Source organism: Euleptes europaea, chromosome 9 (genome assembly GCF_029931775.1).
Source record: "Euleptes europaea isolate rEulEur1 chromosome 9, rEulEur1.hap1, whole genome shotgun sequence".
Lineage (NCBI taxonomy): Eukaryota > Metazoa > Chordata > Lepidosauria > Squamata > Sphaerodactylidae > Euleptes > Euleptes europaea.
Genome location: NC_079320.1, coordinates 47,550,432 through 47,566,520, shown reverse-complemented (window position 1 = coordinate 47,566,520; position 16,089 = coordinate 47,550,432). Strand labels below are relative to the sequence as shown.

General features: G+C 40.1%; 1 protein-coding gene across 6 annotated transcripts in view; it reads right to left on the bottom strand.

Moving 5' to 3' along the window:
* The window catches only part of GRIA2 (glutamate ionotropic receptor AMPA type subunit 2), a 102,801-nt gene that overhangs the window by 6,647 nt on the left and 80,065 nt on the right, over positions 1-16,089 (bottom strand). For all 6 annotated transcript variants that reach the window (XR_008933511.1, XM_056855699.1, XM_056855695.1 and 3 more), the window contains exons 7-11: positions 5,685-5,852; positions 5,265-5,369; positions 4,418-4,528; positions 3,168-3,374; positions 2,320-2,690 (exon numbers count right to left, since the gene is read on the bottom strand). Coding sequence is in view for 5 of the 6 variants with exons in the window: in XM_056855699.1 (XP_056711677.1) it covers positions 2,320-2,690; positions 3,168-3,374; positions 4,418-4,528; positions 5,265-5,369; positions 5,685-5,852 (962 nt within the window). In the remaining variant the exon portion in view is untranslated. The remainder of the gene's footprint in view (positions 1-2,319; positions 2,691-3,167; positions 3,375-4,417; positions 4,529-5,264; positions 5,370-5,684; positions 5,853-16,089) is intronic.

Below are 16,089 nucleotides of genomic sequence, written 5' to 3'. Positions count from 1 at the left end.
TAAATAATAAATTACTGTTCTTTGTGTACTTTGATGAAACAAATTCCTCTATGTCTAAATTTTCTAATTTACTATTTAAGGTAGAATCCAGCCCAGCTGGATCAGATCAGTGGATTGTCTAGTCCAGCATCCTGTCTCTGTGGCCAACCAGATTCCTCTGGTCTATAAAGCAGGGCATGGAGGCCAAGCGTCACCCTGCTGTTGTCTAATAGCACTAGTATCCAGAGGTTTACTGCCTGTGGATGTAAAGTTTCTGTTTATTCACCATGGGTAAGTAGCTATTCATGAAGCCTATCCTCCATGAAATCAGTAATGTTTTAAAGCCACCTGTGCTTCTGGCCACCAGTGCCTCCACTGCCAATAAATTTCACAATGTAATGAACACATGAAGCTGCCTTATACTGAATCAGACCCTTGGTCCATCAAAGTCAATATTGTCTACTCAGACAGGCAGCGGCTCTCCAGGGTCTCAGGCAGAGGTTTTTCACATCACCTACTTGCCTAGTCCCTTTAACTGGAGATGCCAGGGATTGAACCTGTGACCTTCTGCATGCCAAGCAGATGTTCTACCACTGAGCCACAGCTCCTCCCCAATGAATTGATGAAGATATACTCCCTATCAAGTTGTATCCATTTTCTCCATCTCATCCATGATTTTATAAATATCTATCATAATTTTATAAACTTTTACCTTAGCTGTCTCCCCCCACCCCAACTAAAAAGGTCCAGGCTCTTTTGCCTTTCCTTTCTAAAAAGGTGCTACAATCCCTTAATCATCTTTGGCCATTTATGCAGGGCTGTTTCCCCGTAGTCACCCCCACTGACTGTTCTGGTGGTTCGTTTTGATTATGCATGCAATTCCCAACCGTCAAAGGTCACTTTGATCTCCTCATGCGTTTCTGCATGTTTTGCCCATGTTTTCCGGATGCTGTTTCAGTGAGAATCTGGAAAACGCAGGCAAAACGTGCAGAAACATGTAGGGAGAGTGATGTAACCTCTGACAGTCGGAAAAGGCATGCATCATCAAAACGGAGCACCAGATCAGACAGCGGGGATGACCGCAGGGAAACAGCCCTGCATAAATGGCATTTGTTGACCTCTTCTGCACTTTCTACAGCATTTTGGTTTGTTGTTTGGTTTGTTGTACAGTGACCAGACCAGAACTATACACAGCATTTTAAACCTGACTGTACCATAGAGCTAATCAACAGCCTCACAATGTGGGCCATTTTATTTTCAAGGTGAAGCACAAGTGAGTTCTGGAATGGCCCAGTAAACATAGCTCGACCCATTTGCCTTGCAAATGGCTCTTCATTATCTGCACAAATGCCTCTATTAAAAAACAACAACATGTTTTTCATTGGTGACCTATAACTCCATCACCTCCATTGTGGTTGATGTCCTATAACTATTGTAAGTAAATAAGCTGTTCCACTCTAAGGTTTAAACTGAAAATGGAGCCTAAGTTATAATTTTCCAATGACGTCTTTCCATCTATGATCCACTCTTTCTTATTTCCTTTTGCTTGCATGAACTTCAACTTTTGACCCAGTTCCCATTTCAAGATGATGTGCCCACTGAAGCTGTTGAATTTAGGCCACAGCTACTGGTTCTAGAAAGGCAATGGTATAGCTGATAACACTGCAGAAAGAAACATAAAACAAACATGGTATAATAAAATATACTAGATTTGTATACCCCTGTTTAAAACCACCACAATCATTGGCTATATTCTTAAATGGACTGTAGCTTCCCTTTAAGTCTGGCCTTTTTCTCCAGGATTCTCTCAAAATCCATTCTTGCCACATATGTTGTTACAGGTTCACATGGCCAAGGAGTTATCAGAAGACCTTTACATTTAGATAAGTTGTTAAAGAGGACGCAAGTGTAGGTAGGTAGGATGCTATGTAAAGTGGCTCGTGGAGGGGAAGTGCTATTTCATAGCTCATCGAAAGTGTGTTACCCTTTTTCCCATTACAGCCTCTGTGAACTCAATGCACCATTGGCTGAAAATGAGAATATGCAGCAAAAACACGGTACCCCTCCAAGAAGGCATGGAATGAGAGGAACCTTATGCATTTTATGGCCTGTGCATGGTGTATATAAGCCCACTGGAGTAAGGTATGACCGATGCTAGGAGAAAACCAATCGAACAAGCCAGTGGTCTGAATCGAGAGCAGTTGTTGCCATTTCAAGGGCTGCAGATGATTTTGAAAAACATGTCAACAGCTGGTATTTCTTGCGAGTGAATATATATGCACCATGAACTTCCTTGGTGAGACCAAAAATGCACAAAGCTGAAATGGACGTGTAACCAACCTTGGCGAAATATCGCATCCTTGCTGCATAAAGGCACCCAAGGAAAACCAGAGACTATTAAATATCCCAAATTCATTAGTTGATTCGTTACTTTGCGTTTCTCTTCCATCTTCAAATTCCTCAGTGTGCCACTCGTATGGGCTAAATCTGCTGACCAGGAATAAAACTACACTGACCCCAATGTAGGCAAAAACAATGCACATCCAGATCTCATATGCTAAGGGATCAAGAAAGGAAAACACTCCTGGCTTGGACTTCTGAGGCTTCTTAATCATTATAGATATCCCGAGGCTCATAAAGGGCTTTGAGAAGTCAATCACTTCTTCTCTCACCAGTGTTATAGTTAATGGAGCAATTGCAATATCGGCTTTCTGTAGGGAAAAAAAGCAAAATAATAACTTATTCAAGAGTTAGAATGGAAATGGCTTCATTGCTCTTGTGCAACACAAAAGAAGAATACAGTTGCATGGACAGAGATAATAATAACTTAATCTCAAGGAGTAAAATGGTGTGCAACCTGCAACTATTCTGATTGACGCACCAACCATATGGCTTCACTCTCAGCATGTAGAGGCTATCCCTTTATAACCACATTCAGAACTATCTTTAAAAGGCCACACTTGAATATATATATAACACAAATAGCATGAATATATAAAACACTTGAATGTTATAGCAATGCAGAAAAGCTTTTATTGGTAGGGGAGGGAGATGAAATGCAGACATTATGGCCTCTTTTCATTTGCATATTCAAGTCAGCTAAAGCGAACTGCAGTTGTCATGCCAACATGCGTTGTGCCAATCCCCATCAGTCATAGCTACTTGCAATGGTTAAAAAGGGCTCTTACCCCATAAACAAGTTCTCCAACCATTCCATTCCAGATTTTTGTTTCTGCATCCCTGGCCCCATACTTGCCATCCCCAACAATTGTGAGCTTGTACTTGAACCCACAGTGTTTGGCAATTTCTGCAGCTAAGTCCACACAGTAGCCCTCATAGCGCTCATTCCCATCAAGTGTGTCATAATTTTTCTTCATCATGACATACGGGGATTCCTGTGCAGAGAAATCGGGCTTTAGCTAATTAACAAGGACACTTGTGTTAGTTACCTATTCAATGGGTACATGTTTGGAAGCATAAGGAATAAAACAAGGAAAAATCTGCCATTTTTTCCATAAATGTTCATGATTATTTATTTGTCACTAATCACACATAACATTGCTTCACAGCTGCAATAAGCCTTACAGGTAGCCATTTTCAAAGTCTCACGAGCATTTACAAAAACGGTATGATGACAAGCAAAGGAAGAGCTTTAAAACATTTTGTTTCTCAAGGATTCCTACACAAGTTTATCCCTGCCTATTTTGTAGCATATTTCACAGTAGTTCTACCAGAATCACTTCCCATCAAACCCAAAACTGAACATGTAAAATATAATTAATATAGAGCTACAAAGCTAAAATAAAATAACATCTTACCATCATAAAAAAAACAAAAACAAAACAAAGTTGATTAATTGTTGTTTCTTTAATATTTAATCCAGAAAAGTTATGCTCTGGATGATTAACTTGGTACAATGATTAGTTTACTGAATAAACAACATGACATTCCTACTATATGACTGCATAGAATGTTCCTATTGTAGAGTGACAGGGAAAGTTTCACATTCTTTTTTTCACTGAAGAATTTAAATTGGCTAGAGATGAAAAGCTACACATTCATTCCTGACTTGGCAACCTCCACTGGCTAATAAACAGACTGTCAACTTAAATACAAATCCAAGCACAGTCCTCCGATTAAAGAAAAAGTATTTCCTTGAAAGGGGTTTCGTTAAAACTTTGATCTTCCTTTTAACGTACTTCTAAAGTTTATCTACCAAAGAATACAAGGATATAAACATCTTTATATTCTTCAAAAAGCCAGCCAAATTGCACCAAATGGCCTTAGTTGTGTTCTCTAAAGAAGAACATTTCCCAGCCTTTAACAGAGACACAGTGATAAAGCAATTCAATAGTTACCTATTCCAACAAAGAGAGCGAGAATGAATGATAAGACTACAACTTAGAGTATCCTTTTCACAAAAAATGTGCTTAATTACCAATATTGTGGTGACAACAATAGTCTTATTTTCTAATCCTGAGGATTCATTGCCGGCAGAACCATCAATGGGATTCACAACCATTCTGTCTGCTTCACTCCAGTATCCGATCTGAAAAAAGTTTGTAAGTTTTATTTCAGTTGATTACCATTTCTTTTCATAAACATTTGAGAAAATATATTCAATATCCAATAAAGAGCGCAAAGATGTACTCAGGAAACAGTGATGCAGTAAAATTTCCACCTGTCAATTAAAACAGGAATAGATAGACATATAAATATTTACAGGTAAAAGCGTAAAGACTTTTCAAAATGTCAATATCCATTTCCGGTAGTGTTCCAGTCAATGTTTTATGTTGCATAACTCCTGAACTACATGATGATCACGGTCCAGCCAAAGTTAAGCACCTTAAAAGTCCCACACATTTCATCAGAAGACAGTGCTTAATTCTCCAGTTGAAATGAATGAGACTTTACGTACTTAATTCTGCTTGCACTGTGTCCTTTATTAGTAAAAATCTGCAACACAGAACAGATATTACTTTCAGAGTATTCATTAATGACAATTCTCATTTTAAAAGTTAGATACTGTCATATACTGAGTTGGTTTTATCTGTGAGTAAACTAAGAGCAGCAACATAAATTACACATATGAAAGTATCGTTAGGTGATACCTCCAATTATGGCCAATGTTTGTTAAAAAACACTGCTTTATCATAAGACCACTGAAATATGCACACAAGTGAGTATATTTAATTACATTACAGTTTTTGCATTGTGTTCTAAGAGATCTACTGTTCTGCATCACTTAGCCTGGAACAGCTAAAGGCACTCAGAATTACAATTACCTTCCGAGGGCCTGTACTTTTGAGCTCCATGATGTTTATTGTATAGTTAATTCTCTTTCCATTCTGGTCAAACTTTATGTTTCCTGATAGTCCTTCCACTTGAACCTACAGGAGAATGAAAGGAGCAGTCACATTAAATGGATTAATCCAGAAGCTACAATTTACATTCTGCATTTACATCAGTGAATTTTTTAAATTAAATAACTTGTACTGAGGAATTTCCTATAAAAAAGAGGCCTTGTTGAGAAGTCTTCCTGGAGGTGTGAGAAACATATATGGATTGGTCTTCCAAAGCTCTATCAACAATGTCCATTTCAAGACATTTACAGGACACTAGTTAATTAATTTTTTAAAAAAAAGACATTTACAGGTCACTGAATACACTCACCAGTCCTACAACATTGATTCTAGAAAGACTACCTGCTTTAATGCCCTTTCTATTTCTACACCATGAGACCAGGGCACTGCTGGATTGGCAAGACAGTCTCCTGCATTTCCTCTTCGAGAAATTTCAATCCTCTGCTCACGCAAATTACGGAAAGCTTCAGTCATCACCTTAACAGCATCATAGGTCAAAGCAGATGTGTACTGAAAAGGATTAAATGCAATTAATTACCATCTAATGAATCTGGGCTTTAACATCGCTTTCAAACATTACCGACATTAAATGGGGTAAAATTTGTTAACATCATATCCACATTCTTTCAAACTACACTCTCTCAGAGCATATACCATATTTATTTCAGTGTAATTTTTTTTAGGACAGACAAAAGGAGGTACTTCTTTATACAAGGTTAGGGATTCATTCCCCGTGGGGGTAGACCCTGGGGAAGGCAGAGTTTGGGGACAGGAAGGAGCTCTGCAGGGATATAATGCCATACAGTCCACTCTCCAAAGCTGCCATTTTCCTCAGTAGAACTGATCTTTGTTGTCTAAAGGTCTTAATTCTGGGAGAACTCCAGGCTCCACCTGAAGGTTGGCATGGCAACCCTAGTAGTAATGGCTGCAAGCATAGATGGCTTTAGAAGGGGATCAGACAGATTCTAAGAGGATAGGTTCACCAGCGGCTACTATCCAAGATGGCTAAAGGGAACATCCCCATCCAAAGACAGTAAACATCTGAATACCACTGCTAGGAGGCAACATCAGGGGGAGGCCTTGATGCCTATGTTTGGATTGTTGGCCCTCCTGGACAACGTGAAACAGGAAGCTAAACTAAAGGAACAACTGGTCTGATCCTGCAGGGCACATCTTATGTTCTTAAGTGGTTATATTACATATATTAAAAATTCTTCATGGCTTAGACTATATTTTCTTTCATCTACAGAGCATGCTGCTTTCAACTAAAACTGGTCCTCTCATAGTATGGGGAATAATCCCTGTTTAGTTGTTGTATTTCATGCCACCACAATTTGTCAAACAGATATTAAGAAGGAAGAACTTCTTTTTATCAAGCAAAAATACTTGGGAACTTCATTGTGAAGTAAAATTATCACTCTGTGTCAAGCCAGAGCAGTTTCACCACCCACTCAAGCCCACGGATCTGTCTTCTGGGGCACTCATGACAAAGTCTGTGTTTCCTGGGATATAGCAGTGGATGTGAGCACTTTTGACACTTGGTTAGCCTTTGTATTTCATTTTATGATTAAGGTAACGTTAAAGATGTCTAAACTATGGACAGGCTTTTTGTTCTTGTGGGTTGATTTTATTATTGCGGCAATAGCCAGATAAATTACAAACTTTATCAATTAAAATCGATTACGAATTTAAATAATTAAATTAAATTAAAACCTCTCTATACCAAATACAGATAAAGTTATAACAGTTAATAATCACGATATTCACAAGGCATAAAGCGATTAAAAGCGATTAAAAGCGATTAAAATCAATTAAAATCAATTAAAATCACTAATACCCTTCTCCGACCGAATTTTAATAGCTACAGAGCAATACTTGGCTACTTGCAAAGATCGCTGAGAGTCTCCCTCCCATAAGAGGAATTTAATTTTCTCTTCCTCTGAACTGGACTCCATCATGTGAATAAGAGGTGAAATTAGATTCTTACGAATTCCCTCATAAAAGGTACATCTAAATAGAACATGACTAGTGCTTTCCATTTCGCCGGATCCACAAGGACATGCCCACTTGGAACTTGGTAATTTCTTGTACTTCCCCTCCAGAATTGCTGAGGGCAAAGCCGACCCTCTAGCCAGAGTAAATGCTCTCCTTTGGTTATTTAGCACAATAGCAGATAAATATTTGGCTGGCGCTAAACAAAAGCGTGTTTTAATAGGGGCCAGGTACGCTGGGGAACTCATAAGCTCTGTTTGTCTCTCAATATCAAAGATCCTTTGTCTAATCAGGAGCTTTGCTTGATCTTTTTTTTGCTCTAGGAGGAATTGTGGTGCAAACCCTAGACTCTCCATTTTTTTTTCAGACTGCATCCACCATCTAGATCTATAATTGTCCAAACTAAGCAGTGGTAAGAATCCCTCTGATGCCTCATGGGCTTTTAACCAAAGGGAGATTGAGGCTAGAGTAATTTTTGCCTCGATTTTTAACATGCCTGTTTCCAAGCGGACCCAGGAATTCGAAACAAGGCGGGGGACTTGTAGGATCGCCCGAAGGAATTTGGATTGTACCTTCTCCAGAGGAGTATAACTGGATTTAGCTGAGCCTAAGATTGTGCCATATAGCATTTGGCTAATTGACTTAGCCTGAAAGAGTTTTAAAGCTGCCGGAATGCAAAAAGCTCCTTTCGTCCTGAAAAATTTTAATATATTATAGGCGGATCTCTCAGCGGTTAACGCCACCTGTCTATGATGTTCTGCTCGGAGGCCATTTGCCTGGAATGTTACACCTAGATATTTAAACGACATGACCTGCTCTAAGCTATTTCCATCTATCGACCAATTGTACTTTCTTCTGTGGCTCCCAAAGGCGAGCACTTTGGTTTTCTTATAATTTATATGAAGAGCTTCAGATTTACAAAAATTGGCTAGTCTCCTCAACGCTCTTCTCATGCCAACCTGGGTTCTAGAGAGGATCACAATGTCATCTGCATAGAGAAGTAGAGGGATACTATGCTGTGCTATTTTAGGGGGATGCAAATCCTCGGAACTTAAAAAGTCTACTATGTTGTTTATATAAAATGAGAACAGCGACGGGGCAAGCAAACAGCCTTGTCTAACACCTTTAACTGAAGGAATAGGATCTGTTAGACACCCGCTCCTATTACATCTTATTTTAATAAATGTCTGCCTGTGCAAGGCCTGAATAAGGAACAGAAGTCTCCTGTCTATGGAGGATTCTCCTAATTTGGTCCAGAGGCGGGTCCTGGAAACTGAGTCAAAGGCTGCTTTAAAATCCACGAAGGTGGCATAAAGGGATGTTGCTTTTTTAGAGCTGTATTTCTCTATAAGATGTTGTAGTATTATACAATGCTCCATCATACCTCTCCCTTCTCTAAACCCTGCCTGGGCCTGTGTTATTATCATTTCCTGGGTAAGCCACGCTGTAAACTTTTCCAGGAGGTGACTGGCATAGACCTTCCCAATGATGTTTAATAAACTAATCGGTCTATAATTGCTGGGATCCTTCCTATTCCCTTTCTTATAAAAAGGAATCACCACCGCATTGTCCCAGCCCTTTGGAATATGACCTGTAGAATCTATGTAAGTAAACATAGACGCCAAAAGCGGAGCCCACCAGTCTTCATGTTTTTTAAGAAGCTCAGGTGGGATTCCATCTTCACCAGGGGCCTTCCCATTTTTAAGTCGTCTTATATGAGCTCTAACTTCAGCCTGTGTGACAGGGGGCCACTCTGGAGTCCCTGTTGGCAATTCCATAGTGAAGGTCTCATGGGGAGAGTCATTAAACAAACTATGAAAATAAGATATCCATGTTCTAGGAGAGATAACAGAATCTAGTGGGGTATAATCTGACCTAGAACGGTTCGAGGTCATGTGCCAGAAAAGTGTGGAGTTCTTATCTTTAGCTGCCTTAATCAATATTGACCATTGCTCTCTGACGAAGCCCTTCTTTTTTTGAGTAACTAAGAGCTTGTATTTCTTCTTATACAGCCTCACAGAATTTAATGCATCTTCTTTTAAGGGCTCCGGAGCTTCCAGGAAAACCCTATATATCGCCTCCAATGCTTTCTTAGCTCCTAGGCACTCCTTATCAAACCACGGTTTGGATATTATTGGTTTTTTGTCACTATTTTTAGGTTGACAAAATAAGATAGACCTTAAATTGTAAACCAAATTTTCATATAAAGGCATTGGAGGGTGCTCTAGTGAGGGGTTGACAAAAGCTTCACAGATTGATTGGTGGTCCTGCCTCTCTAAAAATTCTTTAAGCCTCTCAAAAAGTTGGGTTGACCATTTGGCCCTGCACTCGGTATGATTGCCAGGAGTTAAATTTACTGGGTTCCCTGGCTTAAGATGTATATGTTTTGCTGGGATACATAAATGCAAGAAAAGGGGAAGATGATCTCCCTCTAAGTAAGGAAGGATTTTAAATTCTTTTACCCCCCCTAGTAGACGGGTACAGACAAGAATATAATCGATGGTGCTGGCTTTTGAACCTGCCACAAAAGTAAATTCTCCTGGATGGTCATCGGGCCAGGAACCATTTAGAATATGAAGACTAAATTTCAGGGCAAGTTTGGCCAGACAGAGACCCGCTATATTGGATGTTTGATCTTTAAAAATTCTTGATTTAGGATAGAAACATAATTCGACTTCAGGGTCATGTATTTGAATTTTAAATTTCTTTTCTAAACTGGCATCGTCTGGCCCCAACCGGGCATTAAAATCGCCCATTAATAAGACTCTAGCCTCCGGATGTTCTAAGGACAGGAATAGTATATACCTTTCTAATTCTTGCCAATTGCCCTCTACTTTTGCTTTACACTTCTCCGGAGGGAGATAGACATTTATAACCAATATCTCGCAGGTTTTCCATTCTATAAGTACAGCCATAGCTAACTTTTTAAGCGGACTCAATTCTTGGCATTTAACATCCATGGCAGTAGAGATCATAATACCCAACCCTCCCTTCAATCTCCCTGGCCCTTTCCCCCGGGAGGCAGCTAAGTTAAATATATGGTATCCATTCAGAAAGAGTGGAGTGTCCGTCCATGTCTCCTGCAATGCGATAATATCATATTTTTTACGATAGAAAGGGATGTCTGAAATGTCAGAGAGGCATCGAAACCAACCAGCTACATTCCAGGAGAGTACATTTAAAATTCCATCTGGCAGACCCTCTCCGGAAGAAAACTGTTTTAGTCACATTGCTGGATTGGAAGCCTGAGAACATCTGAAGGTCTCCTCTTTTCTCTCCTTCACAAATCCTCTTGGTGAAATAGTTGGTGCCGCAGTCTCTCCCGACTCAGAAATCTCAGAGATGGTATTGGGAATTACTGAGGGCATCTCCTTCAGGAGGGAGGGAGTCTCCACTTGCCAGCCAGCTTCATCGCTAGAGGGAACCTTGACAGGACTTGGGCCTATAGTTGTTACGTAACTTTCCTCTTGGAGTTCTTGCGCCCATGATTTCTGAACTGGATTCTCAAGTAGGTCTTTTTTAGAGTAAATATCAAATAAAATGATGGAATCAAGGTCACTATCAATTCTTGCAACCATCTGGGCTAAGGTTGACTCCATAATGCCTGACATACTTTTCTCCTGTAAATCGTCAATCCTTGAAGCGATGCCACCATCCCGGGCTCTGTCTGAATTCTCATAGCTTCCTTCAGTGGACATAGTCAAAGATTCAGGTAAAGGTGATGGTAATGCTGGTTGTGACCTGAATGAGGATTCAAGTGAGGGCATGGAGGTGGAGGGGGATCTGAGACATTCCTGGGAGTCCTTTACTAAATCAATTTGGTCTCTTCTCACACCCAAAGAGTCCCTTCTTTGTGGAGTGAGTATTGGTGGGGAGACCAAAATACTCTTTCTCTCTTTTAATTCCACTGATACAGCTCTTGCCACCCTTGACCTCTTACAAGATTCTGGGGATAATTCGTTTCCATGTTTAAAATTCCCTTTTGCTTTTACACTTGCTTTTTCTCTCAGCTGTGTTGTTTTCCTGTGGGGATCACCGGCATCATTTGCTGTGCAGTTTGGTTTGTTAAATTGAGGAGAGTAGTTCCACAATGGATGACATGTCGGGTCTTCAAACACTCTGGTTGGATAAATAGAGTATCTCTTTAAAAAGTCCTTCTTATTCAGCAGTAGGGAGGGAATTCTACTTTGTCAGAACGTTAGAACCAGTCTTTTGTGATAATTCTTAGAAGGAAGCCAAAATAAACTTTCTAAATCCACCTTTGCCTTTTCCCATTGTAATAATTGGGATAGAGACTTCACTACATCTCTCTGATGATCCCATCTGTGGTAGTTAATTCTAGAATCCCCAATGAACAGGGCCACCTTTTTCCCCTGTAAAAAGCGATTTTTCTTAATGTTGTTCAGGTGAGGAAAGATTTTCACTGCAGAGCTGTCGCTACACCTACTCCGTGCTTCTTCTGTGAAGTTATCAGTCGCTGATATACCAGAGGTCATTTTAAGTTGTTTGTTGATGCTTTTGTTTATGAGACTTCTGGGACTTAAACTTCCGGCCCACACTCTGCTTTGCTTCTCGTGTTGTTTCTCAGCCGAAGGGTTCACTACATTCACTACATTCTTCAGTTCATCTAATTTGATGTTTATTTGGTCAAGCTTCTCATATAAGTTCATCAGGGTTTCCCTTATGAGGAGAGTATGCTTTGCTAGCAGCTCCAATTCATTTGTCTCTCTCCCTGGGCTTTGAAGCTCATTAAGTGGGGGGGAATTCCTCCCTAATTCTTTACTAGGCGTAGGAAGGGAGCTTTCCTCTCCTTCAGTTTCCAAAGCTAGGAATCTGTTAGATAACAACACTGGGTCTCCAACCGGCTCTATTTCTCCAGCTTGCAAAAAGTTATCTATTTTAAGTTGATTACCTGCTTTGAAGGACATCTGCTCTTCTAATGCCGAGCGTCTCCGTTTCTTATTCCCCATTAGCAGAGTTTATTGCTGCAAGCTCAGTTCTTTAATTTCCAAACTTTCCAAACTTTAGTCTTTGAACTTCCGCAGTTCAAAACAGCCAAAAGTTGCTCCCGCAGCTTTACCAAAGAAATTAGAATAAATTTAAAAAGATAAAAGCATAGTGGTGGGAGAGACTCAGAGCTTTGCTGCTGCTCCGTCCGCCATCTTCCGTTCCATCTTTTGTTCTTGTGATATTATCAAGAGTCCAATCAAGATGTAGCCCCCCCCCCCTATGAAATAATGTGTCAACCTAAGTAATGGTTTAAGGTTGGATCTGCTAAGTTGGATCTTATGATGCTCTTCCCCAAAGTCTTCCTTCAACAAAGAAACACCTCCTCCAATGGAGAATAACTTTTTCTGATGGAGAAAAGCTTATCTGATGGACAAAATCTGTCTTTGCTTTTCTTTGTTGGAGGAAGACTTGGTGGAAGGGTGTTATAGGATCTACCAAATGTTCACTTTCAGAAACAGTTCATAATCCCTCCCCACAAGTGTCAATTTCTACTCAAAGCTAGCTATAGCTCCTCTGCAGAAAGAGTATAATTATCCTCCACTATCTGTATGTGATTAGAATAAAACCAAAATTGACTGTGTGACATATTTCTCAAAATGAATTGTTGCAGTTGCCAGTGGCGGGGCTGTAACAGGGGGGCAGGAGGGCACCCCCCCCTAGTTATGGCCATGGCCAGTGGAGGCTGTTTCTGGAGGTGAAGTAAAAAAGAAATCCTTGATCCATGTGGTGAGGACACAAATTTTTCATCATGAGGTAACAGCCACTGAATGAGTGACTTAATGGCCTCTGCATGAGGCCTACTCTTTCCTGTCAGTAAGAAGTTAGATGGCACATTTTTAATAATTAAGAGTTATTCCCACACCCTTGCTTTCATCTAAAGAATGTACCTCACTTTTAAGAGGATAAAACTCAATATCCTCCATGGCAAATAGTGCATTTGCCATTTTGCCTCCTCCTTATCAACTTATGCTGCCTATGCTATTGAGTGTTTTTTAAGAAGAAGAAGTTTGTTTTTATGTGCCGATTTTCCCTACCACTTAAGGAGGAATCAAACTGGTTTACAATCACCTTCCCCTTCCCTCCCCACAACAGACACCCTGTGAGGTAGGTGGGAATGAGAGAGTGTGACTAGCCCAAGGTCACCCAGCTGGCTTCATGTGTAGGAGCGGGGAAACCAACCCAGTTCACTAGATTAGCGTCTACCACTCTTGTGGAGGAGTGGGGAATCAAACCCAGTTCTCCAGATTAGAGTCCACTGCTCCAAACCACCCTTTTAAACATTACACCACGCCATTGACTTCAGTTCTGTCACAGAGATTGCAATCTGGCTACACTGCATGAGCTGTGCATGGGCTTCTCACAGGAGTCCAGCATAAATCTTTCCCTCCACTACCACTGAGGCCTTTGGCTTGAGTGAAGCAAAAAAAAACAACTGGAATCAAAGTTGTGAACTCCCATTTTTGCCTTTTCTTTGAAACTTTCTTGTGAATATATCACTAGCTGGGTTAGATGTTTAACAGAGTTCTGAAGGAAGTTTGGTTTTTCTGTCTACATCAGAAGAGCATCAACTGAAAGCAGTTTTGTGGCTCCTGGGTGGCTGGTTGCCAACACTGCCAGAGCAGCTGCCAGTTTTTGTACTTCAAGGGTAGAGAATCTCAGCTTTAAGGTAAGGAGTATCTGAAAACTGCTGTTTTTCCAGCACAATTTGGACGTTTTTTATTTCAAAACTTGAAATTGCAAACTGATCACTGTAGCATTTGATAAACTGCTTGATAAGACAATCACTAGATGTCTCTTTCCCATGAGCAGGTTTTATCCTGTCAGAAGACTAATTAACCCTCCTCACTTATAGTCCTAAGAGAGAATTTCAGGAGTTTTGCCAAAGGGTTCTACATGTGCTGTTTGGATGGGATTCTGTGCTTCATGGCCAATAACAAGGTGTCAACTTTTAGTGCAGTCTGGAGATTAACCATAAAAATCTATTTGTAACACAAACAGCCTGCAGTAAATGCAATGGTGAACACAAACACCGCTTCATCAGAACGTGCACATTTAAAACTTAGGCAGAATTTTATTATTGCACTACATCTCAAGCACAAGCCATGAGAGCGGGAGCATTCCTGAGCTCCTCAAGCAGGCCATTCCACAAAGGGAGGCCACAATGGAGAAGACATATGTAAAGGCAGTGGCTGATCTTGCCCATTTTGCAGGTTGGCACCTACAGAAGAACCTGCTGTGGTGAGCAGGTGTGCTACACAGGAGCAATGATACGACAACTCCCTTCCATCTAGGAATTTTCCTCCAATGCACCAGACTTTCCTCCAATGGGAATCACTAGATCCCGACCCCCAAAATCATATATACTTAAAACATTGTAAATATTATTTTAAAAAAATTATTAAGCAAAACATGGACATTTTTCTACATTCTATAAAGAAGAGTTTTGTTGAAGACAGCACTCAACAGCCAAAGTCAATCAAACTCATGATATATTGAGTTCTGTGTACCCCTGAACTATGTATACTTTGAGCACCTGTACTTATGCAAAAATATGCAAATAATTTTTTTGTTTGTTTTAGGTATCAGGGCTTTTACCCTTGCAAGGTCAATAATGCAAACTAAGACATATGCCTGTAATTTTAAGAGCAGATATTGGATGCATCCAAAAGAAAATTATGTGCAATTAAAATGAAATCAATGCGATAAACCTGAGTACATAACTGTGTATTGAACTTGGATAAAAGACACCACTTTAACATTTCTACAGAAAAGTGTTCAAAAGTACATCTTCAAAGAGCAATCTGTTCAGTGATTATGCTTTGTATAGAACCAAGTCTAAACAACTTCCTTGTTTTGAGCCAATGCTAAATTTTTGATAAAAGTATGATTTTTCTTTTTACTCATTTGTACATAGGAGCCAGATTAGGGTTGCCAAGCTCCCAGTGGGGGCAGGGGATCCTCCAATCCCAGGTTTTACTAAAGACTTTTCAGCAGTTCCTAGAGCTACTCCTTGTCACTTCTGGAGTAGCTCTAGGAATTTCCAGAAGGTCTACAGTTTTACCATAGAGTTTCTGGTGATTCCTAGAGCTACTTTTTGTCACTTACAGTAAGAACTTCCAGTAAGTATGCAAGGCTGCATTTAAAAAATCTCCCATGATGCTGTGCCCCCTCCAACCCTCCCACTGGCACTGCCTGGCAACCCTAAACCAAATATCTTTCCCCCAAAATGTTGTATGTTAACCCCCCTGTTGTTTTTATTCATATGTGTACATGTATATTTTAATGTACATACGCTCAGAGGCTTTAGGATAAATTAGGTGAATTTCTATAATCTGACCACCAATAAATACAACCTCTTCCCCCAAATAGGCAGGTTGACTATGTTCTTCAACATCTGGCGTCTATGACAGGCCCATTAAATTATTATTCCTATATTCCTTTATCATACCTATGCTATTTCTGAGCAACAATGCAATTACCCAGGCAATTGCTTTGTGAGTCAGAAAAAAGATGAGCAATTACCTGGCAGATATAATTGCTTTTGGAAAAGCATATGCCCCTGTTTGGCAGTTCTTGTTTGCTCCTTGAGGTAAACTGGGACTTTCCTAATTGTAGATGTTACACAACCTCTATCCCAAGACTTCCATTATGGGAAGACAGAGGGGGCAGTGATAAATTTCCCAGTCCCTTAGTTCAATCATTTAGAATTAGCCTCTTTTTGTTCACTCTGGACCATGGCTACTCC